Here is a 25,147-nt window from a genome sequence, read left to right on the forward strand (position 1 = left end):
AGCCCGTGGTGTCCTCCTGGACATGGTTTTAATGGTTCTCTATGTTCCAGTGGCTCTCCGGGTTTCCGGTTTCCCTTGCCTGGATCTCAACTCACTCGCACCCACTTTCCTATAATTCTCCTGCCAGATTTAAACAGGTGTAACTTTGTTTTCTCCCTCTAAGTCATCACAGAAGCTGTGCTGATAAGAATCTAGTCCACCTGTGAAGAGTTGTAGGTGCAGTGGCTAGTACTGAAACACAAGATCTCGTCATTGCTCTCGCACAGTGCCTGCAATTGCTGGCCATCTTCGGAGGAATAGTCTGCTAGTGGGGAAATTCCTCCAGTTGAGATGGAGGCCCTGGAACGGCTCTCACTCCTGACTGCACAAGCCGTGTGTTCCCACGCACCCCGCGGTGCCGCCTGTGCACCCCTCAGTAGTCACTTGTGACCAACACCTGGCCGGCGAGTCTCTGGCTCAGAGGAGCATGCACCCTAAGAGCTGGCCAGGTGGCTCCTCAGGCTGAGCCGCAGGCGGGAGTGGAACCCGTGCCCTGGGAGTGATCTCGGCCTCTGCCGGAAGTTCGAAGCGAGCGGGCCTGGCAGCTCCCGGTGGGAAGAGGGCTGCTGGCTGCCTCTGAAAGGCAGGTTGTTGTGCGGTGACCTGAGGGGCTGCACGTCCACGCACGTTCTGCTCAGTTTGCTCTGAAGACACCGCTTCCAGGTTCTTGTGGTCTTGTGTTGTTCTTGTTGGTTAGTTGTGATCTCCGTTTTCTTTCTTTCTCCTCTTCCAGTCGATTTCGGAGTGAGCGCTCAGTTGGACAGGACTGTGGGGAGGAGAAACACGTTCATAGGCACCCCCTACTGGATGGCTCCTGAGGTCATCGCCTGCGACGAGAACCCAGATGCCACCTATGACTACAGAGTAAGAGGCGCCTGCGTGCTTGGCTCCCGGGGTCCCTGCCGCTCCTGAGGGACAGGCTCTGTTTACACACCGGCCACGCTCCTCCTGCCTGCTCCCTCCGGGAGGGTGCCTGGGCCCCTGTGCAGGGGCAGCTCTGTCAGCACAGCGTTTAGATGCTGCCTTCTCTTGTGCATTCTGCACCATCACCGGTCTTCTTACTAAGGAACAAACTGCCTCCAGGGCAACCTGGACCACTGCAGAGCTCCCGCCTTTTATTAGGTTATGAGTGTATTTGCATGACTGCAGTGCCTACAGGCATGTCGCCTCCTGGCACATGGCTCAGGTGTGCAGTCCTGATCCTCATGGAGAACCATATTTGTCCCTCAGACTTAGGTTGAATATATTAACCCAAAGTCCCGTGGCTTTATCTAACATGTCAGAGTGGTTAATGTACCTGTTAATAATATTTGGAATTACATTCGTATTATAACACTGTCCATTTCCACAGTGTCTATATATATAAAAGTCTGCGCAACCATTACAAACGACCGGTCGTCCTGTCGCTATGTGTTGAGCATCTGTCCCTGGTGGTCAGTGAGCTCCCACAGCCAACCTCCTGCTGTCACTCCCTCTGGCTGGCCCCAGTCAGTCCTGATCTGCACCAGGCCTCTAGTTTATTATAAATACCCAGTTAATGAAATTTAATTTAAGCTTATGGTGTAGAGAGGAATATGCATTTTTTTTATTTGCTGAAGTATTTTCAAATAGATTATAGACATCATTCTGAACCTGCAAAATTTGTAAAAGTTTTCCAATATTTTCATACCTAAGTAAATTAAAAATGATTTTTAAAGACAAAACCCATAGTTAGACCCAGCTGATCACCTGGATTATGAAGGTTGGCTCGGAGGATAGGTGGTTGGCTCCACTGCACTGGGCACAGGTGTGCTGCAGAGGTGGTCCCAGGTCCAGGTGCTGTGCCCTCCCTTGCTCCCTGCAGTACAGAAACTCCATGGAACCAAGGAGAGATGTGTGGTCCTTTCCTTAGTCTTGTGATCAAACATACGAGTTTGCACTCTTAAGTAATTACAGGTTATTTGAAAACTATGAAGCTGAACAACTTTAGTGATTCCCATGTTAGGATAGCATATAAACAAAAGAATGCTAATGATAGAAATCCTTCATTAATTACTGTAAAAGCCTTATTTGGACCACACACCAGACATAATCCCTGGGACACAGGTGAATGAAACAGATGAAAATGTTTGTCCTCGTGGAGAATAAAGTTAAAATTCAGCTTCTCAAACTAAGAAAAGATTCCATGCACAGAAAGCCCGAGGCCTAGCGCTCACGCCTTCGGAGCGGGCGGGCAGGTGGGCGGTGACTCAGCGGCAGTTTCCTCCGCAGGGCAGGGCCTGCACAGGGCGCCCTCCGCTCTTCACGTCCCGCGCCTCGTGAAGTTGGAGAGTGAACCTAAAAGGAAGCACGTATCAGGGCCAGGGATCTATAGGATCGCACTCTCCTAAAGGAATGGAACACTGGACAGAAGAGCAGGGCGGGGCGGGGCGAGGGTGCTGGCTCAGGCACCACCTCTGCTCCGTCGTAGACACCAGTGGTTCTAACGAACACATGACTTTCATCTTTATCTTATTCACTTAAAACAATTGTGTGTGTAATTTCCTGAGCGTTTTTCAGTTTATACACCAAAGAAGGCACCTGTCTCGCTTGTGTGAGTAAGCAGCAGTGCCACGCTGGGGGCCTCGTATCTACTATGATGGCTGTGACGTACTGTACTGTGTTTTGCAGAGCGACCTCTGGTCCTGTGGCATCACCGCCATCGAGATGGCAGAAGGCGCTCCCCGTAAGTAGCGTTCTCTGTTGCCCCGCTGTTATCTGTGACGTGCGCCTGGCTTCAGAGCCTGGGAAAGAGCAGCTTCGTGGAGGAAGCCACCCGTGGCGGGCGTCCGCGCAGGAGCCTGGGCGCAGGGCAGCTGTAGGGGTGAGAGCAGCCGGGGACCCACTGCTCCTTCTGGAGGTCCCGTGAGCTCCGTAGGCTCCTTTGTCCTTTTTAAGTTGAACTCGGATGTGGGGCCTGAGATGCTGGTGATTGACCTCCCGTAACAGCAGGGATTTTTCTTTATTCCGTGAAACTGGTACAAACAATGGAACTTAGGTATTGTTTGTGTTTTACTTTACAAATAGAGGCAAAACTTTTTATCTGTAGAATAACATTTTTTGGTATTACCTATGAAATTTTCTTCTGCTTTAGATTAAATCAGTGGCAATTTCATTAACTGATTTTTTTTATCAGGGATGTGGTATAATTGCAGAGAACAGGAAAAAATAGCATTTTCAGCTGGTTCCCCTAATAAAAAAGTATACACAAAGAACATATAACTGTCTGGTAACTGGTTGTTGCTGAGTAAATTTTTGTTGAATGAATGAAAAAAAATGCCAACAGCGGAGAATTCGTTTGCAGAACAGGAACGGGTATCTGTCCTGAACACACGTGTCCCCAGTGACTGACGTTGCTTGGCCCTGCCTTAGTTCCCTCACAGTGGGAATGGGGTTGTCTTTTTTGGCCCCCATTTCCCAGCTGCCTTGTAAGATTCCCATGAAGGTAAAGAAACACATCAAAGTGCCCGTTGTCCATTGTGCATAGAATGGTGTACCTAACGTGCCTTAATTGGGCGAGTGGTAGGAGTGCAAACAGCAACTTCACGGAATTGAACAATTCCCTTTCACCTAACAGGTGTGCCGGGCCGTGTGGCACCAGTGTCCCTGAGCGGGCGCCTCTGAAGGCTGCCTGCTCACTGCGGCCGGTCCGGGAGCCTTCACAGCAGTGTCTGCACTCCCTACCCAGTCCACTGTCAGCCTGTGGTTGGCTTATGAACTTAGCTATTGAGTCTTTGAACACTTTGAATCAATATTTATCTTTGATTCATGAAAACTTTTCAGTGTCTTTTGAAATTGTATATTCTTCTTGTGCTGGTCCTCTTTATATTTTGCTGTGTTTAAATGGGAAATTGAGGGTTTGCCCCAGGGCTCATAGCTAGAAGTCCGGCCTGCTTGACACAAGAAAGCATATCAGTCAGAGGACGGGCAGAGCGTCTGGTGTTTGAGTGAGCCCTAGAGATCAAGAATGAGTAAAATACGTGCCATACTGACACGACCGTCTCCTCTCCCCAGCTCTCTGTGACATGCATCCAATGAGAGCACTGTTTCTCATTCCCAGAAACCCTCCTCCCCGGCTGAAGTCAAAAAAATGGTAAGCTACAAATGGTTTTGTTGTTGTTGTTCTTTTCTTTAAAAAAAAAAAAAAAAAAAAAAAAAATATTGTTCTTTTTAGTTTTACTTCAAGTCAAAATTCTGGCCATTCTAATTCCCAAAGAGCAAGTGCCAATCCCCACTCACCGGTTCCATGGATCTTTCTGTCCTGTCTGATAGATTCTCTTTGTATTACAGAAATAGTCACAAGTGGCCGTACGAACACCGAAGCACGGTTAAAGAAAAATGTCCCATTTTATATTTCAACACACTGAAGTTTGCTCTATTTCTGAACATTTTGCAGTAAAAAGCAAAGCTAATGGGCTTGCGGTTCCTCGGGTGGAATGGTTGTTAGCATTAACGGTGCCCTTCACTGTTATCATCACAAAGCATGGACGCCAGGCGTCCTTCTTCATCCCGGAGCTCATGGGAAGGGCCTCTCGCTGGGCTGCTGCCTGCTTCTCCCCGCAGCTCTCATCTATTTGCCGAAGAAAAACGTGTGTAGTGGAGAGCAGCGCGCCCCTCAGAGCTGCGGCCTGTGCTCCGGACTGTGGATGCGGGGCCATGTCAGTGCCGAGGGAGCGCACTGTGGTCTGAGCATGTTGCCCACTTGCTCCCGCCTGCAGTGTGAGCCTCTCAGCCCCTGTGTGCTGTCTGCCCACTGTGCCCCCATTTCCAAGCTGCCTTGTGGTTTTGCTACCTGGTTTTGTTCCTCTCTGGAACTATTTCCCAGTTAGTGCTGTCCTCTTAGGTTCTTGATGCTAACCTTGAAGTATGCAGAAGACCTGGGTGTTAAGCCTGTCGTTCTGGATTTGGTCTTTCACTGTCCTGTCTGCTCTTTTCTTCTCGGCTTCTCCTCTGATGTTCAGTGGCTTTCATTTCCTGTCTGGCTGTGTCCGCACACATGTGTTTCCGCTCCTGTTTCTTTCCCTCCCCTCACTGTCCCTCCCCCAGCACATTTCTCTACCCCTTCCCCACCCTTTGTTTGCAGGCAGTATCTTTCTATTCTTTATATACTGTCTTAAACCACATTTAACTCCAGAAACCTGGGGTCACTCGTTTATAGAAAGGAGTTGAGGCCATGTAGTTGTGAAGACTCTAGCCCCAGTGGTCCCCTGTACTCAGACATGACAACTGGACCTCTGTGGGTGGCCAGCTGAGGGAGACCAGTGCCTCTTGTGGAGGGCCAGGAAGAAGCCGAGGCTGGCTCACACACACCTGGCTTGTGCTGCACTCGGCGCTGTCACTGTTCCCTTTCCTTTCCTCTGTCTTTACTAGAGAGACTAGCTCCATCTTCAGGTGCCTCTCATTTACAGGCCTTGTCAGCAGGCCCCTCTGATGACTCTTCATCAGTTTGGGATCAGCCACTACTGTGTGCGTAATACAGTGGGGCACAGGGACGGATATGGCTGACGACAGGTTCTTCTGAGAGTGCTTGCCCAAACGTCCCCACTGAGCTTGATTAGGTGTCCGTGCAGCCACTGCTCCGGCTGCCCCACGTTTTCTAACGCGGCGAGTGAGTGGCTGCAGACATAAGGCCCCTCCTTCAGGCTGCTGTCAGCTTCCTCTGCAGGGAGAAGGGGCTCCAAGAGGTGGCCAGGAACTCTTTGCCAGCAGAATGGTAATGGTCGATTTTAAAGGATTTGCTGCAGATCCTCGATTCCCAGATGTTTATCCATGGGCATGGTATGTCTTTGGAATCTTTGGAATCTTCCTTTAGGGCTCCAGCCTCAGAACTCCTGGTTCCTAGTCTGAGGAGGGGCCCAGGCTATGTATTTCAGTGAAGCCCCACAGTGGCCTGTGACAGGCCATTCCTCCACGGCAGCGAGGACCGGCCCTGCCGCGCCCCCATGATGAAGCAGCAGCCTCCGTGACGGGGCCTTCTCTGAGCTGACCCCAACCTGTTTTTCTCTTCTGTTCTGTGTTTCCTACTAGCACTAGGACAGGATTCATCGTTCTTCAGCTTCCTACCTTTCTTCCCGTCATTCCCTTCTCTCTGGAATGATGGCTTGTCTCACTCACCTTGGACACCAGAGGGCCTGCTTTATGCTGTCCGACCCACCCCCTCTTCCCGGTGACGACAGGTGCACACACCTCCATGCATTCCCGGGCACGCTTCTCATAGTGCGTCCAGTGGTTGATCCATAAATATTTGTTGAATTGAAAAAAAACCTAGTAAGTTTGAATGGAAATATAGGACAATAGAAGTGATTCTTAAAAGCAGTGAAAGTAATGGGAAAGAATTGAACTTATTTTCTAATATACATTTTTTAAACTGAATAACTCATTCATTCAACAAAAATTTATTGTGTATCTATTGTGGTCTGCCATCCTCGGTGCTGGGCATGCTGACAGGTGGAGACAAGTAGCCCGTGTCAGCGCTGCGCCTTTTCCCGCCGGCGGGGAGCAGGGCCATGGCGCAATTCGCTCGGTGCAGAGGCCCCGAAGAAGGGCTCCTGCTGGGCACGTGGGGGTGCAGGGGAGGCTAACGCAGGAGGTGGTGCCAGCCAAGTCTCAGAGGTGTGAGGGCCCAGCGTCTGGGCCGTGACTCAGGCTGGGGTCAGCATGAGCTAGGCTCAGCAAAACAGCAAAAACCCAAGTGGCTGGTCTGCGAAATGTTGGTGACAGAGTTACTGCCCCCTTTAAACCATCGTTTCCATCAGCACAAAGAGTGAATGGCAGTCCAGTTTGAGGCTGGGATTGGAATGTCACGTTAACAGGTTCAAGAGCCCCAGCTTCTGGTCACTTACTCGGCTCCTTCTCTTTTGTTTCTATGTTGTCCTTGTCTTCCAGGTTCCAAACATCCATTCGTTTTAGCAACTCCTCCCCCCTCTCCCCCCCGACTTCCCCTCCACCTACTTTCGTTTTAGCAACTGCCCCCCACGACTAAGGGATTACTAAGCAACATGACATTCAAACCCTGTTACTTTAGATCAGGCTCTGCGTGAGGAGGTGTGTGGCCTATGCCAGTGATGGGGTTTAGCCCCGGCCTGTGGGCGCCTGCTCCTGGCCCCGATCCTGAGCTCCCCTTTGTCCCCACGCCATGCCTGTGGTTCCCAGGCACCTCGCCATCCTGGGGCTCGCCTCTGTTTTCAGCTGATGCGCCACTGCTCCTTGGGAGGTGTGCTCTTTGTGGTAGACATTTGATGATCTTTTTACTTTCTCTTACAGGTCAAAGAAATTTTTTAGTTTTATAGAAGGGTGCCTGGTGAAGAACTACATGCAGCGGCCCTCCACGGAGCAGCTTTTGAAACATCCTTTCATAAGGGACCAGCCAAATGAGAGGCAAGTGAGAATCCAGCTTAAGGACCATATAGACCGGACCAGGAAGAAGAGAGGAGAGAAAGGTATTAGATCTGTTTTTATTTCATCTTAAACACGTATATTTTGCCAACTAGGATAGGGTGCTCCTGCCCGCTGGGCTGTGCCCGCAGGCCTAAGACGGGCCAGGGCCAGCAGCTGCGGGTGGGCCCAGGACCTGGGGCCTCGCATGCTGCCTTTGGGCTCGCCAAGCCTCCGAGAGGTGGTGCCCTGTGACCCTGTGGGTGTGGGTGCAGACAGGCCTGCAGCCGCATGTGACGCAGGCGGGACCAGTTTCAGTTCTCAGGCTGCATTTTTCTTACCAGAAAACTGGTTTGAAATGTACGTCTCTGGAAAAAAGTTAGAAATGTGTTTTTTGTGAAGAGACTTTGTTTATAAATCTCTTCAACCTTCCTGGTTTTGATTGCTCCATGGAGGGAAATTGCTCACTGAAAGCCAAGTACTAACATTAAGGTCAGGGTCGCACAGGATGGACTATTACAGGGGTCTTCAAACTTTTTAAAGTGGGGGCCAGATCACGGTCCCTCAGAGAGCTGGAGGGCCGGACTATATGAACTACTAATTCCTACTGTAACACCTCGGCTGCGCTCACTGCCCAAAAAACCTGGTGGGCAGGATGAGACTCCTCTGCGGGCTGCATGTGGCCCGCGGGCCGTAGTTTGAAGACCCCTGGACTATTACTTTTGGGAAAATGGCATAGAACCTGTTGAAGTGAAAGTAAGTTACTCGTGTTGACACTCGTCTTGTCTAGGGAGAGCCAGTTTTGTCTCCCTCTGCTGCATTGTTTCTTCAGGTCTCCACGATTCCACCTTATAACTGTGGGAACATTCCATTTTGTTTTTTCTGCCGTTGGTATCTACTTACTGCTTCCTTTCTGCCAGCCCAGCAGACTGCTGCACTTTAGGGGGATCCCCGAGCACTAGGCATAAGCACTTTATTATGAATATGTAAATGTACACACACACACTTTAAATCTTTATTGTTGAAACTATTCCATATGTCTCCTTTATCCCCACATTGACCCTTCCAGCCTTAGTTTGGGCAGTTAAGTCTCCTTCTTTTGAAATTGAACATCAGAGTAGGTTTTCTGAATTTGCTGATGCTCTTGGGCCATTTTTCTTCTGTGTCCAGGGCTCTGGGCCTGTCCTGGCCTGCTCCCCAACGGACATCCTGTGCGGGTGTCTGGGATGCAGAGATCTGCTCTCGCCTGGGGAATACGTCCAGGGAGCGGCCCTCCCGTAGAATGTGTGGCCACGGGCCTCCTCCCCACACTCCGCACACATTGCTGTTTTCACCAGGAACACGCTCACCGCTCCTGGAGGCTTGTCTGTGTGTGCATGTGTCATGATTTGTGAACAGTCCCGTTCGTCTTTCCTCAACAGATGAAACGGAGTACGAGTACAGCGGCAGTGAGGAGGAAGAGGAGGAGGTGCCTGAGCAGGAAGGAGAGCCGAGGTACGCCAGCCGCTGGTCTACAGAGCGACGGGACCCTCAGAGGACTTCCTTCTCCATGGCGGCAGGATCTCCCCTGGCTCTGGAAGAGCCGTAGTAGCCGCCATTCTTCTCTATTTTTTTATTTTTTGAAACATTTCTAGCTCTTCCCCACTGATCCTTTACCAAGATTCCATTTCCACACACACACACACACACACACACACACACACACACACGGTCCTTAGGGAGCGTGTGGGCTGTGTGAGTGAGGTCCTGAGGAAGGGAGCTGGCACCCAGCAAGAGGCCCTGCGTGCACATCGGCTGGGCGGGCTGCCATGGAGAAACTGCACTTTTACCAGAACTTTCTTTTTGTTTTGCTCCCACAAGTGTGGTGAGCAGCATTCCCTTCCCTTTATTAGGTACACTCCATCCTGACCCATCTCGTAGTCCATGGTCCTCTCTGCCTCCCAATGTACAGGGACGCAGAAGGATGGAGAGTTGGTCATATGGACCTCACAGTGACAATGAGTCAAAGGATAGAGGAGTTTAAAATTGTGGTACTGGGCTTGCCTGGCTCACGCTGAGGCTACACATACTGACTGACCCCCGGACCGCAGGCAGGAAGGTGAGAGCCTGGGGCACGCGTGTACCGCTGGCAGCTTGCAGAGAGCATAGCAAGGGTTAGGGTGAATGTGATGAAGAAACTGTAACGTCCCTTTCTTCAGACAGACTTGAGTCCATGTGAGACTAACACTCTGAGAGGAATTGAGTTAATGCCATGAGTGGTTTTGGGGCAGGAGCATCATCTAATGCAGGGGTCCTCAAACTTTTTAAAGTGGGGGCCAGATCACGGTCCCTCAGAGAGCTGGAGGGCCGGACTATATGAACTACTAATTCCTACTGTAACACCTCGGCTGCGCTCACTGCCCAAAAAACCTGGCGGGCCGGATCAGACTCCTCTGCGGGCCGCATGTGGCCCGCGGGCCGTAGTTTGAAGACCCCTGAAATGGAAGAGGCTGCGGAAGCAGATTCCTGTGCCGTGTTACTCCACGTGTTTGGGAGTGGAGGGAGAGACCAGCTAGGAAGGCTGCTGCTCAGTCAGTGCTTAATGCCTGGGCCTCCCTGGGGCTCTGCTGCGGACCCACGGGAAGTGAGGTCCATGTACAGATGAAGAAAAGGGAGGTACTGAAGGTTACATGGTGCTTCCTGCCCAGCAGACCCAGAAGGACGTTACTGTCACTGGTGGGAAGTAAGGTGGTCAGAGAGGAATGCTCTCAGCTTTTAGTTTTAGAGTTTGAGTTTGGGCAAGTCCTAGGGAGATGTCCCAGGCCGGAGTGTTAAGATATTTATGAGGTGAGTGAAAGCAGCAGGGCAGTAGGTGTGCTTACGGCCCTGGACTAATTGGAGGGCACGTTAGGGTGATGGGAGACGGAGCCGCCCCTCAGAGGCAGCGGCCACCCTGAGCGCCCCTTCCTCCCGCAGCTCCATTGTGAACGTGCCTGGGGAGTCCACGCTGCGGCGCGACTTCCTGCGGCTTCAGCAGGAGAACAAGGAGCGCTCGGAGGCTCTGCGGAGACAGCAGCTGCTTCAGGAGCAGCAGCTGCGGGAGCAGGAGGAGTATAAAAGGCAGCTGCTGGCCGAGAGGCAGAAACGGATTGAGCAGCAGAAGGAGCAGCGGCGGCGGCTGGAAGAGGTAGAGAAAGGACATGTCCCCGTTGGTCTCTCTTTCTTTATCCACATGAGCCGCTAGACGCTCACAGGGCATTGTTTGCGGCCTGGCGAGCCCTGAGCCGCCGGATGCAGGCCCTCACATTCCTCGTCTGGTCTGAGAAGCCGCTCCCTGGGGTTCAGCTCAGGCTCCATCTGATTGCTTCTCGCTCTTGGCCTCTGGGTTCAGGTTTGGGTGTACATATTTTTTCTGAAACCTCTGAGTTTTTCACATGAAAAACTTTTCTGCAAGTGCCTTAACTTCAGGTACATTGAAGGTAAGGAATGAAGACACGAATCCTGCTGCGTGCCGGGCAAGCGCTGTTCTGTCACCTGGCTGCGAGCACGCGATTGGCCATGTCCTGTGGCGGGAAATACATTGTGTATCACCTGCTCATTTACCTCAGGGACACTGTTAACATTGGTGATGTGGGTACAGCTTTTCATTTATTTTATTTTATTTTTTTTAATATATTTTATTGATTTTTTACAGAGAGGAATGGAGAGAGATAGAGAGCTAGAAACGTCGATGAGAGAGAAACATCGACCAGCTGCCTCCTGCACACCCCCTACCGGGGATGTGGCGCAACCAATGTACATGCCCTTGACCGGAATCGAACCTGGGACCCTCCAGTCCGCAGACCGACGCTCTACCACTGAGCCAAACTGGTTTCAGCCAGCTTTTCATTTTTAATTCACAAAAACATTATTTTTCTATATTTCACTTGGGGCTCAAAAGAGGTTTTTTAAAATCTTTTCCTAACCGGTTATGTTATATATTTCATAGCTCCAAGTTTCTCATTCATAATATTTCTGTCCACTTTATTTACATATTGTTTCACCTCTATCTTTCACTTCAGAAAAAGAATGCAAAACAGATGTAGATATAATATCAGTATTGGGCTTTACTCTACAAATAAAGTAACACATGCTGTTACCCAAATTACTTCAGAGTACATTTTGTAGGGGAAGACTTTGTTTCATTTTCTGTGTTTTAACCTGAATTCTACAAGCCTTAAATTCGCCCAGCCTTGAAAAACCCAGGCCTGTCTGCCCAAGAGATTGGGAAATTCATCCAGTGTGTGTGGAAGAGAACATAGACAAAGCCTTCCTCTGTAGGAGGGACGCTCGCTATGGGACCTTGCAGTGTGTGTGCACACTCCGGGATGTTTTTAAGCTGCTCTCAGTGCTCTGAGAAAGGAATGGAGGGGGTCCGAGGCTGCATGGCGCATGCTGAGCACGGGACTTGGGCCGCTCGGGTTTGAGGCTCTTCCTGGGTGTTGACCTGGAACCTGTAGCATTGTTTACTGTCCTTTCTGACCGTGGGCTGACCTTCCCTTTAGCACAAGAAAACGGTGAGTTGGGTGGTTTGTAACTTAAGTGGGAAGGCAGCTCAGCCAGAGCTTGTGTGGGGCCCCGGCCCAGGAGCTGCGGCCAGGCCAGGTGGTGGGACAGCTTCCTGCAGCTCCGCAGGCAGCAGGGCCTCAGCAGCACTTCCGCTACCTGAGAGCTTTGCGCTCACTGCTCCTGTCGTGTGGCCTTTAATGTCAGCTTCTCAGTGAAGGCTCGCACTCAGAGTCGCCTTTTTGCAACTCGTGTCAGGAAAGAGGAACTGCGTGCTGCAAGGGGCACGTTGGCAGGAGCGTCCCCGGAGCGTGGCTCCTGGTGCGCGCGCGGGCTCTCTTGTGGGCCTGGGGAATGAAGCACTTTGGGAATGTTTGAGCCATCACTGGTTTGTAGCCCTGAATTGGCATGAAGGGTTCAGTCAAAACTGTTTGCGGATGAGGGGTGTCTTTTGTTATTAACAGACAAAGTAGATAAAAGTGGTCAGCTCACTCATAAGACAAGTGACAGTTAAACCTGAAGGGAATAACTTCCTACCTGTGAGTGTGGGGAGCAGAAAGGCCCACACGCCGAGATATGGGGACACAGTGCAGCTGTCCTTTCTTTGAAATGGCCATGGGGTCAGGTCCATGGGGGGTGAGGACTTCTGCCAGCCCCCTGTTCCTGACCCCTGTAGGTGAGCACGTCTGCTCTGCCTGCGCACCCCTCCCCCGCCGGGGCTCTGGAAGTGCTGCTGCCGCCCTCTCTGAGGCCCATCTCCTTTCCTGGCTCCATTGTGAACTGAGGGGCTTGGAAGTCCTTAAAGACCTGTTCCCGTCTTTCCGTGTTGCTGCAAGTGCGGTTTTTGTTTATGTTTTCCATTTTCTCTTGCTTTTGGCTGCCCCAGGAGGATGGGAGCCGAGAGCATGAGCGCGTTAGTCCTGGGCTTCCCCATGCTTCCCACTCGTGCCTCAGCGCCCAGCAGCCCTTCCTGGCACAGGGCTGCTCGGCTCAAGGCGAGTGTCGCCCGGGTCCGAGCCGCGGGCTGCAGATCCCTTTCCGCACAAAGTTACCTGCCACGACCTTACCTTTCACAGCAGTTAGATGCATCGTCACAGATTGGGCTCATACAGGACATGGTCTCTAGCTTTTTTTCCATCAAAATTGTTCTCTGGCCAGATTTTCCTCCCATTCTATTCTCACTTGTTTTTTCCTTTTGATTAAAAATGAAGAATATTTTATAGCATTGTCATTTTACCCTAATGGTTTGTGCTCTTGTTTTTATTAAATCTTGATTTGATACCTATTCTTCCTCTTTATTCCCATGACATCCAGGTATTTGATGAATATGTTTTCTCACTCTTTTGTTTTTAACATTTTTTATTGTGATTTTTGCAGAGAGAGAGGAAGGGAGCAATAGAAACATCGATTGGCTGCCTCCTGCATGCCCCCCACTTGGGATGGAGCCTGCTACTCAGGCATGTGCCCTGACCTAGAAATTTTACATTCTTATGCACAGAACAGCGTTCAACCACTGAGCCACACGAGCCAGGCTATTTCCTCATTCTTTGTCCAAGTTGAATGTAAAATTTTAGGCAGAAGTTTGTCTTTGAGAAAAGCCTGTTGGTGTCCAAGTCAAGGCCACTCATTGCCTTAATCGATGTACTTGGATCAGGCTCCTGTCTCCCAGTCTCTCCTTCACTCTGACCTCCGGCAGCTGTGGGTTACTAGTGAAAGCAAGACAGTGTGTCTGGTTTGCTGTGCTGCCTCTTTCTTTCTAGAAAGGAGCCCAGGGCACCGTGCCGTGGCGCCACCTGCTGTTCCTTCCTGAGTATAAATATTTCAGTGTAAATAGGAGTCAAAATCATGCTTTTTCTCTGACATTAGAACTTAATCCTTTTCTTAGAAAACAAACCAAGAATGTGGGAAAAGCTCAGTTTCCTGTCTTCCAGCCCTGCCCTGGCCCGGCGTGTGCTCCTAGAACTCAGGAGTCGCGTTTCCCTGCCACTGTTCCCTTTCTGTTCTTTTCCGCCCCGTCTTTCCCTCCCTCCCTCCCTCCCCACCTCCTTTCCTCTCTCCCTCCTTACCCGAAGGTATTTTCCCTATTGGTTTTTAGAGTGAAAGGAGGGAGGGGGAAAGAGAAGAAACATCGATGTGAGAGACATCAGTTGCCCCCCCCTATGAAATGCTATCAGGGCAGGGAACCTACCAGGAATCAAACCCTTGACCATTCATTGAGCGAGCGGAAGCTCTACCACTGAGCCACCCCAAGGCCCTCTTTCTGTTCTTGAACAAACTGCTGATGGGGTGTCCCGGACCTGCCTGTCTCGCAGTATTTCTGCAGGTATTGAAAAATAGCTGTCTCTATGACCTTTGCTTTCCAAGCATCTAGCCGCGGACACTCCCTGACCTGGGAGCTGCTTGCCGCTGGGGGCGGGTGTCTGTGCTGTGCCCTTCCTTCCTGTCATTCTACGGATCCCAGAGGGGCTGGCGTTTTAGAGAGGGGGTGGAAAGTGAAGAAAGGAAAAGCAGAGGAAGACTGGAGGAACCTGTGCGTGTGACATGGGATTAGCACTGAAGCTAAATGGAAACACTAGGAAAACATGTTTCTAAGAAAACAGTAATAAACTGTGGCGTGTTGCTGTGTGTCTTGGCTCTGCGATCTTGGAAGGCGGTGAACGCCGCCCGCCGTGTTCCTCTGCGTGCTAGTGAAGTAGCCATTGCTCCCGTCTACTTGGAGGCCGTAGGGCGCCCTGTGAGTTCTTAGGTCTAGTGTTCGGCCATGTTGACAGTTATGATTTGTAAGAGTGAGTTTCTCACGGCAGATGCCACTTGTTGCCTAAACACGGGGAGAAGCCAGTGGCTTCTCAGAGGCCCCACTTAGCGAAGCCCAGGTTTGGTGGCACCTATGCCTGGTCCTGTGACCGCGGAGTTCTTGGAAGGGGTGGGAGCGGAGCAGAGTCTGGTTCTACTGAAGAGAGTTTCTGCTCAAGCCGGGAGCGCAGGGCCGTGTATTTAAGTGGGCCTCGCTGTTAGCAGTGCACAGTTAGAAACGTCTTCAAAATGTGAGGTCAAAGCATTGCTTTTTAAATACCAAAACAAGAAGGGGAACTTAACGATCATCAAAGCATATTCGCTCAGGCACACTTGGAAAGTGTTACCCCGTTTCCCCGAAAATACTAAGACAGTGTCTTACATTAATTTTTTCTCCCAAAGTTGTGCTAGGTCTTATTTTCAGGGGATGTCTTATCTTTCCATGCACTAGGTCTTATTTTCGGAGGATGTCTTATTTTCGGGGAAACACAGGTAGTAGGAAGGAAATCTCACAGTTTTGGAGATTTGGAAATCACAGTTTCTCAGTTTGATTTGTTTCTAAAGAGTTACCTAAGGAAATAATGACTGCAGTTTGCAGATGCTTCGAAGCATTATGTCACGTTGATCATTCTCAGCAGGTGAACCAAAAAAAACATGTTTCTTAGACTCCCTTGGGTTTTGTTACTTGAAATCTCAGCATAAGGTTATCTGGAGTGGGAGGCTGTTTCATTTTTGGTCATTTTCTTGCAGGAGGACAGCTCTCGTTAATCATGTATAAGGAGGTACTGACTAAAGCTTTTCTTTAACTTTTAATTACCTCCGCCCTCTCCCCCAGCGGAGGGTCTTTCTGGGTGGTGATTTTTGTGGTTAGTGGTTTAAATTCTGGCTCTTGGCCCCGTTTACGGTTCCCAGTACTAGAACGTAGTGTGGGAGAGGCGTCGGGCCTGCTTGTGCACAGCCTCTGCCACAGCCGCCCAAGCCAATCCTGCTTAGCTCGCGGGCTGGTCCCGGGAAACTTCCACTTTCCACTTCGTCCTGTGGGTTTGAAAAGTACATTACTTACCTTACCTGCAAACTGGGGAGAAGGGCCTGTGTCTGACTGACTTTTGTGTGCCCTGGCACTTCATAGATATTTCCCAGAGGGTGAACCACTTGGAGCCTCCTTGTGTCTCTGGAAAGAAAGGGCTTGCTCGTGAAATCTTCGCCCATCCTTAAGTGGACCTCAGGTCTTGGGGCTCCTCGTTGGAGTTCAGAGCCACTTTAAAGGACCAGATAGACTGTCCCGGGCATAAGGGCACAGTGTGCTGTGCCCCCGGGATGCCTCTGCAGGTGTGACAGTCATTGTCCAAGCCTTTGTGTACTCACTAGGGGATCTTGAAGAGGTGACTCCAGGTTTGATTGGATTTCGTAGGACCTAGAGATAGAAATGGGGTCTCTGCTTACTAAAGGGCTACAAGTTGGAGATGCAGACACACTGATTCACCTAGGATGTCAGGTGCGCATGAGGGTGAGCTTACAATTCAGAAAAGCACTTCCTGGGATACTCACTGCAGTGACCCAGCGATGGTTCTCCACGGGCACCGAGGAGAAAGCCTCGGCTTTCATTTATCATGGATCACCAGTTAGCGTGTCCCCATTTGTGAGGTGTCTGGTTACTGCTATTTATGTGCATTTACTAGAATCATTTTAATTATTTTAATTAATTACATAATTTAATTATTGACTTTGAAAAAGTTGAACACAAACAGCTTGAAGCTTACTGGCTGGAAAAGCAAAAATGGCATAAACAACAAAGAGACCAGGAAAGGAAATCCAGTTCTGTTAGTGAAGTCCAGACGCTAACACTGCAGATCGGGAGGGGGGGTGTGGGGGGGAGGTTTAAAACATGGGTGATGACATGTATGTGGGCCATTGATGCTCCCCATGCCTGCGGCCCGGCTGCTGCGCTCCCCCTGTGGGAGCAGGTGTGTTCGCCCAGAAAAGTGAGCCCCGGGGACTCGGAATGGAGGGGCCCGCACAGCTGTGGAGGGAGAGGCTGAGAGCAAGCGAGTAAGGTCTGGACAGGCCGTGTGCCCGCGGGGTGCTCACCTTGCTCACCCCAGGACAGTGGAGCATTCCCAGCCTGCTCTCCAGAGATGCTGGCCAGCCACCGACACCAGGCCCCAGCGAGATGACCAAGCTGCTGTCAGCCGCTCTGACGCTGAGGTTGCCAGTGCTGTCTGCAGCCCTCACTGTTTGCTTCTCGCTGTCTGAGGTGGGAGCGTACAGCCAGATTGCAGATCCTGAGAAAAGTCTTGAACAGGAAAAATTCCAGGGTAAATTTTTCATTGTGACATGCAAAGTCCCTAAAGAACTTTGGGAAACATGTTCCAGCAAATGAAGAGGCTGAGAAGGGCTCCAGGAAATGGGATCACACAGGGAAGAGTCCGGGGTGTTTCTGGGAAGTTGGTGGACAAGTGCAGGATGCCGGAGCACAGTCAGTCCAGCGTGGCATGGAAGAGAAGGCTGTGAGAGGGTGACTGAGATAAAGAAAGAATACCTGACTTATTTGACCTTATTGAAGGGGTTTTTCCCTGGTTGGTGTGGCTCAGTTGAGCTTTACTAGTTTGACATGCCCATTTGCAGGCTTAATCCCAGTAGGAGGCAGCCGAACAACGTTTCCCTCTCCCTCTCCATTCCTCTGCCTCTCAAAATCAATAAAAACACCTATTAAAAAGCGGAACTTATGGTAGTATAAGAGACTTTACAGATGACTTTGTGATATGATGGGTCTGTAGAAAGTCAAAGAAAGGGCAATTAACGCTTCAAAAAACTAAATGAAAAGTCACTTGTGCATGACACCTCAGCCTTGAATGTGGTTTTCACTGACCAGAAACTGTCCCAGGACTAGATTGGAGTGTGGGACGTGATGGGATCGCACCAGGGACGGTGCGACGATGTTCTTTGGGAGATGTCCATAGGTGGTATCTGTGAAGTGGGGAAAAATTATAAGCACAAAGATGTAACTGTGGCAAAAACTGAAAGCATTGCCAGTACTTTGCCAGTAAGAATTGGGAGTGAGAAGTGGGGTGGCTTGCTTTTTACACAAGCCTGATTGTTGGAGTTTTAAATGTACTTTGTACTTTGATTTAAAATTTAAAATATGGATAAGATGGAAAAGCTACTTATACAGGCATTTTAAATTTGCCTCTGAATCAGACTTCGCAGCAGGCAGTGGTCCCCGCCCTCAGTGCAGGTGGAAATAACCAAGACAGTGGGTGCCGCACGTCTCTGCGCTTTGGAGCCCCCGGCCTTAGTGAGTGCTTTCACCTGGAGCCAAAGCCAGAGGCCGTGCACCAGGCCCTCCGTCTCCTGAGGCCCCAGCTGAGGACAGCGCAGGGAGGGCAGAGGGGTGAGCGGAAGTTGGTCTCGGGAGTGGGCTAGGCTGAGAGGGCCAGCCTCGTCCCGGTCCTCTCGGCTGGGTGCTGGCCTGTGTCCGGACCGCGGTGTAGCAACGGACTCCAGTGACATGTTTTCTCGTTGATTCTTTTTTTTTTTTTTTTTTTTTTTTACAGAGGAAGGGAGAGAGATAGAGAGCTAAAAACATCGATGAGAAAGAAACATCGACCAGCTGCCTCTTGCACACCCCCTACGGGGTATATGCCCGCAACCAATGTACATGCCCTTGACCGGAATAGAACCTGGGATCTTTCAGTCCACAGATCGACGCTCTACCGCTGAGCCAAACCGGCTTCGGCTTCTCGTTGATTCTTTCTGAGGACAGGCCAGGCATCAGCAGAAATCAAAATGAAAAAAATTTTTAGCAAGAGAGGAAAAAGCAAGTGCAGCCCATGGCTCTTCTTTCTGGTAGTGTGATGAGGTGGAGCTCAATGGCACCTTAATTCACTCTCATTCCGAAAAGTCAGAGCTGGAGTGGCTGCATGGTGTGTAAGAGCAGGCAGCAAGCCCCTCCTAGGCTGCCTGCGTGTCCGGGGCCATGGCAGCCTGCAGAGCAGCTGCGGCTCCGGCCCACGGACCCCAGCACTGAATCTGATACGTATGTACTTCTGTACATAACAGGCAGCAGTCACTGTCTTGAAGGGGGAGCTACAAACATAAGTAAGGTCAAGTCCTAGGTTAGTTGTTTTTTCTGCCCTTCAGCTCACTGTCAAGAGAGCTGACGTGGAGACAAAGCCGCTCGGTCTTTCCGGCCCTCCTCCTGTTGGTCCTGCCATCTCACCGCATCTGGGCACACTGCCAGACTGTGGGCAAGGGAGGGGAGAGCCCACATCTGGCCTGGAGCAATGGTCCTCTTACAGTTCACTGTTAATGAGACCTTTTAAAGGTTGTTCTTACTTAACGGATCAACTATTGACTTCTTCCAAAAGTATGTCCCTTGCAAACTCTATGCCCTGATGGCACCTGGTACAGACAGCCTTCTCCTGCTCCCTGCAGTTTGACAGGCAGGAGTCAGGCTCAAGGGAGGGGAGTGGCTTGTGCCAGGGCACCAGTCAGGATAGCATCGCCCTTGCGGCCTTGGCCTTCGGTTCTCTCTAAAACCCATGCATACCACAGTGCATACCACAGGCTCCTGAGAGCCCTGTGGCCCTGCCTGGCTACCCTGTTGACTGGGAGTTATAAAGATCATCGAAGCAGATCCTTTGTCTCTTGGGCCTGTTCACACTGATTGGCTTGGATGTGGAATTCTCTGAAGCTAAGGGCATTTTAAGGCTGTAGCCCCGGTCCTTTTCTTTTGTTTCCTTCCGTCTGACTGGAGGAGGAGGGTTGTTGACATGCCTGTGGGAAGCTGCCTGCCTGTGTGATTGAGGGCTCCTTCACTGGGAGGGAGGACTTCTGACCAGCCTCCCAGGTATCGGCTACCCGCTGTGCATTCTAGCCACTCCACCCTTGGCCTTGAGCCTCCGCTGTGGGCCTGGGGAGGACAATGGGCTACTGCAGGCAAGTGCTTCCAGAACACTTCTGTTCTTACCTCTTCAAGGAGAACACTGTAAAGTTGAAGCTCTAAAACTGATTAAATAAGAGACAGTCTTCTTTGCATTTCAGCTTCAGGTTTTATTTTTAATGTATTTTTACTCAACAAGAAAGTTCAGAAGATGATTCCTTTGAAATTTTTGGTTAGCCGGGAATATCTGAAAGAGTTAACGTCTATTTAAAGTTAAAAAAAGTTTTCCAATTGGAAAATTGTGATTTTTATTGCCAGTGATGGAAAAGCGGTTGTAAATGTAACTGATGTGCCGGGGAAAACCAGTGTGCTGTGTTTCTGCGGAGAAAAGGCAGCAGGTGTAAGAGAAGGTCTGTGCTCACTTTGCTCTGAAGGAGAAGCCCAACACCGCTGCATGGCGGTGACTCGGGTCTCTGACCTCGCGTTTCTGCGTGCGTTTGTCCTGGTGAGGGGAGTGTTGCTGGTTGTCATGTGTTCTGGTAGCTAGTTTTTAAAAGTGGTGCAGGGCGGAGTGCAGGCAGGAGCCCAGGCCATGCACCTTCCTGCCCCTGAGTGAGAGCCACACATGGAAATGGCATCAGTGTGGAAAGCCTGCTTTTGAGGCCTTTGTTTTGAACAAACTCTAGTGTCTTTTTTCCCCTCTTTTATAAGATTGAAACAGTAAAAAGTCATTAAGCTAGCAGGAGGCGGGCAGCAAGTGGAGTACCAGGCATTCAATGGAGATGCCTCAGCCATTGGAAGTTGTGGTTTCTAAAACAGGACAGGAGCTCAGTTCTTTCCATGACCCTGCCCCCACCCATAGAAACCTGGTGAATTTTGTGTGTTGAATTCTAAGAGCAGTCAATGGAGAACAAAGCCACAAAACATGGAAGGTATGAAATAGGAGGCGGGGCCAAAAGTCCACTCAGAGCTCCACTGAGGATAATGAGGATGTAGTTAGTACTCAGCTGCAGGACCAAATACCACGTGACCCTTTATACCCAGTCATTCCACAAGTACGGTGCAGGGCATTTTCAGGAAATCGTTTGTGAGTGTCTACTTCAGACTGAACACTCGTACAGGGTCAGGGGGGAAATCCAGAAGGAATGCTTAGACTACAATAAATACTTTGTATACCCCTTGTAAACGCTTGTGTCTAACATCCCCAATGCTTTACCTCAAACTGTTTTGTGTGTTTTTTTTAATATGTTTTTATTGATTTCAGAGGAAGAGACAGGGAGAGAGAGAGAAAACATCAGTGATGAAAGAGAATCGATGGTTGGCTGCCTCCTACACACCCCCTAAAGGAGATCAAGCTCACAAACCAGACATGTGCCCTGACTGCGAATTTGAACCATGACCTTGTTGATGTTCAACCACTGAGTCACACCGGCCAAGCTATCTTGTTTTTTTAATATTTAATCTTAATGTCACATTAAAGTTTGTGGTAGTAATATTGGCTTCTGTGTCTTGAGAAATTTGATAGCTGTTTATTCTCTAGAGCTATGCAATACAATACATTAGCCACTAACCACGTGATTATTTAAATTAACTTTAATGAAATAAAATTAAAACTCAGTTTCTCAGTCAGACCAGTCACATTTCAAGTGCTCAATGGCATGACCAAAAGGGGGCTGTGTGGATGAAAAGTGGCCACATCCTAACCTAACTATCTCGGGCAAGGCCTGCACGGTGGCCTTGCAAACCTAGAGACCTAAAGTGACCACAAAGGATGGTCTGAAATTAAAACTTTTAAATTAAAAAGCACTCTGTGGTGGGTAGTCATGTCCTAGGCCAGTATCTTCCCTGACAAAAGTCATCACGTGTGACTTCAGGCTACTGCGTGGAACATGCTGAGAGGTGTTTTGCCTGCCCAGGTCTCCTGGCTAGCACCTTTCCCCTCTGTGGGGAGAACTGGTGCTGTTCTCGGTCCTGCGGAAGTGTGTACCGTCAGACGTCTGGGCTGGAGGAACAAGCAGCCAGATGAGTGCCTGTGTCCACACTGGGGGTCACTAGAGCAGCTGGATTAAGGGCAGCTGTCGGAGCCAGGCTGGTGAGTCAGGCGCTTTTGCACCTGTTGGTGGATGCAGAGTGATGTTAATGTTAACGAATTAGCTTTAGAGACCATGTGTCCTTGAAGCTGGGGCTTATGAGCTGGCAAGACCCAAGTCCCTTAACTTTTCTGAACCCATTTTCTCCTCTGTAGAATTGGGATGAAATACCTACTTCCTAGGTTTGTTATGAGAATCATATTAGGTAAAGAATCTGGAATAAGGAATATCAAATACTCCCTGGCTGGGTCACTCAGTGGCCTAGAGCATTGACTCGATTAACCAAGGTTGTAGGATCTATTCCCAGTCAGGAAACATACAAGAATCAACCCATGAACTAGGAGGTCACCCCTGTCAGGGCACATGCTGAAGTTGTGGGCTCGCTTCCCAGTGGGGGATGGTCAGTGATTGTCTCTCATCATCGATGTTTCTATCTCTCTCTCCCTCTCCCTGAAATCAATGAAAACATACTTTAGCTGAAACCAGTATGGCTCAGTGGATAGAGTGTCGGCCTGCGGACTGAAGGGTCCCAGGTTCAATTCCGGTCAAAGGCATGTACCTTGGTTGCAGGCACATCCCCAGTAGGGGGTATGCAAGAGGCAGCGGATTGATGATGATTCTCTCTCATCGATGTTTCTAACTCTCTATCCCTCTCTCTTCCTCTCTCTAAAAAATCAATAAAGTATATTAAAAAAAAAAAAAAAGAAAGAAAGAAAACATACTTTAAAATATTATCTAAAAATCATCCAATTAATGCATAAATAAGTTGAACAACAAATCAATGTTTCCTTTTTTAAAAATCAAATAGCACAGTGTGGGATATGTAGTACATGTGCTTAATAACAGTTGCTTATATTCACACTAGAGGCCCAGTGCACGAAATCCGTGTCCCTCAGCCCAGCCTGCATGCTCTCCAATCTGTGATCCCTCTAGGGATGCCTGACTACCCGTTTAGACCTGATCCCGGTGGGCTTGGGCCTAAACCAGCAGTGGGACATCCCTCTCACAATCCAGGATTGCTGGCTCCCAACTGCTCTCCTGCCTGCCTTCCTGATTGCCCCTAACTGCTTCTGCCTGTCAGCCTGATCACCCCCTAACCACTCCCATGCCAGCCTGATTGATGTCTAGCTGCTTCCCTGCCAACCCGTTTGCCCCCAACTTCCCTCCTCTGCCGGCCTGGTCATCTCTAACTGCCCACCCTTGCAGGGTTGATTGCCTCCAACTTCACTTCCTTGCAGGCCTGGTCCCTTCAACTGCCCTCCTTGCAGGCCTGGTGCCTCCCAACTGCCCTCCCCTGCTGGCCATCTTATGTCCATCTTGTGTCCACATGGGGGCAGTCATCTTTAACCACATGGGGACAGCTATTGTGTGCTGGAGTAATGGTCAATCTGCATAGTACTCTTTTATTAGATAGGATAGAGGCCTGGTGCATGGGTGGGGACCAGCTAGTTTGCCCTGAAGGGTGTCCCGGATCAGGGTGGGGGATCCCTTGGGGCATGGGCAGCCTGAGTGAGGGGCTTCTGGTGGTTTGCAGGTCGGCCATGCCCCCTAGTAACCCAAGTGGAGACCCTGGTATCTGGAATTTATTTACCTTCTACAATTGAAACTTTGTAGCCTGGAGCAGAGCCAAGCCTTCTGCTTGCTCCATGGCTGCCACCATTTCTGTTTGGATTTGCTTACTTCTATAATTGAAACCTTGTACCTTTGAGTGGAGGTTTAGGCCAGCCAGGGCAGGTGGAAAGATTGATTTCCTCCATTGCCTGGGAAACCCAAGCCTCTGTGGCTGTTGCCATCTTGTTTGGGTTTATTTGCATACTTACTCTGATTGGCTGGTGAGTGTGGCTGGTGGGCATGGCTTTTGAATGTGGTGGCGTGGTGGTTAATTTGCATATTACTATTTTATTAAGTAGGATCCTAATATATAAAAACTCAGGGTTCATAACATCCACAATGACTGGAGGCTCAACCAACCAGAAGTCAGTGCTGGGTTGCCATAGTGACCCAGCACTGACTGCCTCAGCTGTGGGAGCTGAGACCCAGCACTGACTGCGAAGGGGGCTGCAGATCAGGCCTGGAGAGATGCCTGGGGAGAGAGAAGCAGGGTCTGATCCATAGCCTCTATGGCAGCTGTTGATCAGCACTTACCTCTCTCTCTGTCACTCTGGGCCTGGCCAGCAGCTGCATTTCTCTTTCTCTTTCTCTTGGACCTCCGCTCGGGTAGCTGATCAGCCTGCCTCTCTGATCAGGCCTGTTGATAGACCTGAGACACTGACGGGCATGGAAACAGACCAGTCAGAAACAAATCTGGGTGAAGTGTGAGGAGCCAATGGCTGCCTAAGAGGCAGAGCTTTTGACGCTGACTAGCATAGAAACCGACCAGTCAGAACCAAATCAGGGTGAAGTGCAAGGAGCCAATGGCTGCCTAGGAGGCGGAGTTTTTGATGCTGACTGGCATAGAAACTGACCAGTCAGAACCAAATCTGGGTGAAGTGTGAGGAGCCAATGGCTGCCTAGAACATGGAGCTTTTGACACTGACTGGCATAGAAACAACTAATCAGAACCTACCGTAATCTGGGTGAGCTGCAAAGGCAGAACCTAAGGTGGGGTTTGAGGAGGGGTTTTAAGGGCAACAGTTGTTTGGTGTAAGAAAGTGGTTCAGTTTTTTAATGACTAGTTTGGCAGTATAGTGCATATGACTGGCTATCAGTCCAGATATAGGGCTTATGTATTTTTGTCTGCCAAGATCATCTCCTGATGAAAAAGGATTCCCCAACACCATTTAAACAATCCTATTTTATACAATCTATACTACTAAAAGGGTAATATGCTAATTAAACCAGGTTAACGCCATCTTCTGGATGTCTGGCTTTCTTCCGGACAAAGCCATGGTGGTGGGGGCCAAGGCAGAGGCTGATAGGGGCAATCAGGCCAGCAGGAAAGGGCAGTTGGGGCGAGATCAGACCGGCAGGAGAGAGAAGTAGTGGGCATGATCAGGCTGCCAGGGGAACGCGGTTGGGGGTGAGATCAGGCTGCCAGGGGAGGGCAGTTGGGGGCAACCGTGCCGGCAGGGGAGGGCAGTTAGGGGTGATCAGGCAGGCAGGCAGGTGAGCAGTTAGGAGCCATTGGTCCCAGATTGTGAGAAGGATGTCCAACCACTGTTTAGGACATCCCCCAAGGGGTCCCTGATTGAAGAGGGTGCAGGCTGGGTTGAGGGACCCCTCTCCCCTCCCCCCTGAGCATGAATTTCATGCACCAGGCTATTAGTTAATAATGCCATTTATTATTCTGGTTGAGATCAGTTCTCTTTTTGATGAGTGCTGAAACCTCTTTAATTCTTCTTTACTTGCCCAAATCTACTTTCCTTTGTTTTATTGTTTTTTTTGTCTTTTGTCTTTTTAAAAATATATATATATTTTATTGATTTTT

The 25,147-nt window shown here is 49.9% G+C and overlaps 1 protein-coding gene across 50 annotated transcripts in view; it reads left to right on the forward strand.

Annotated features, from left to right (window-relative positions):
* The window catches only part of MAP4K4 (mitogen-activated protein kinase kinase kinase kinase 4), a 176,466-nt gene that overhangs the window by 118,386 nt on the left and 32,933 nt on the right, over positions 1 to 25,147 (forward strand). For all 50 annotated transcript variants that reach the window (XM_084900441.1, XM_084900446.1, XM_084900452.1 and 47 more), the window contains exons 7-12: positions 773 to 903; positions 2,689 to 2,743; positions 4,072 to 4,150; positions 7,321 to 7,496; positions 8,853 to 8,925; positions 10,387 to 10,597. In XM_084900441.1, coding sequence (XP_084756567.1) covers positions 773 to 903; positions 2,689 to 2,743; positions 4,072 to 4,150; positions 7,321 to 7,496; positions 8,853 to 8,925; positions 10,387 to 10,597 — 725 coding nt within the window. The remainder of the gene's footprint in view (positions 1 to 772; positions 904 to 2,688; positions 2,744 to 4,071; positions 4,151 to 7,320; positions 7,497 to 8,852; positions 8,926 to 10,386; positions 10,598 to 25,147) is intronic.

Source organism: Pipistrellus hanaki (assembly GCF_964339955.1).
Source record: "Pipistrellus hanaki genome assembly, chromosome: 12".
NCBI lineage: Eukaryota > Metazoa > Chordata > Mammalia > Chiroptera > Vespertilionidae > Pipistrellus > Pipistrellus hanaki.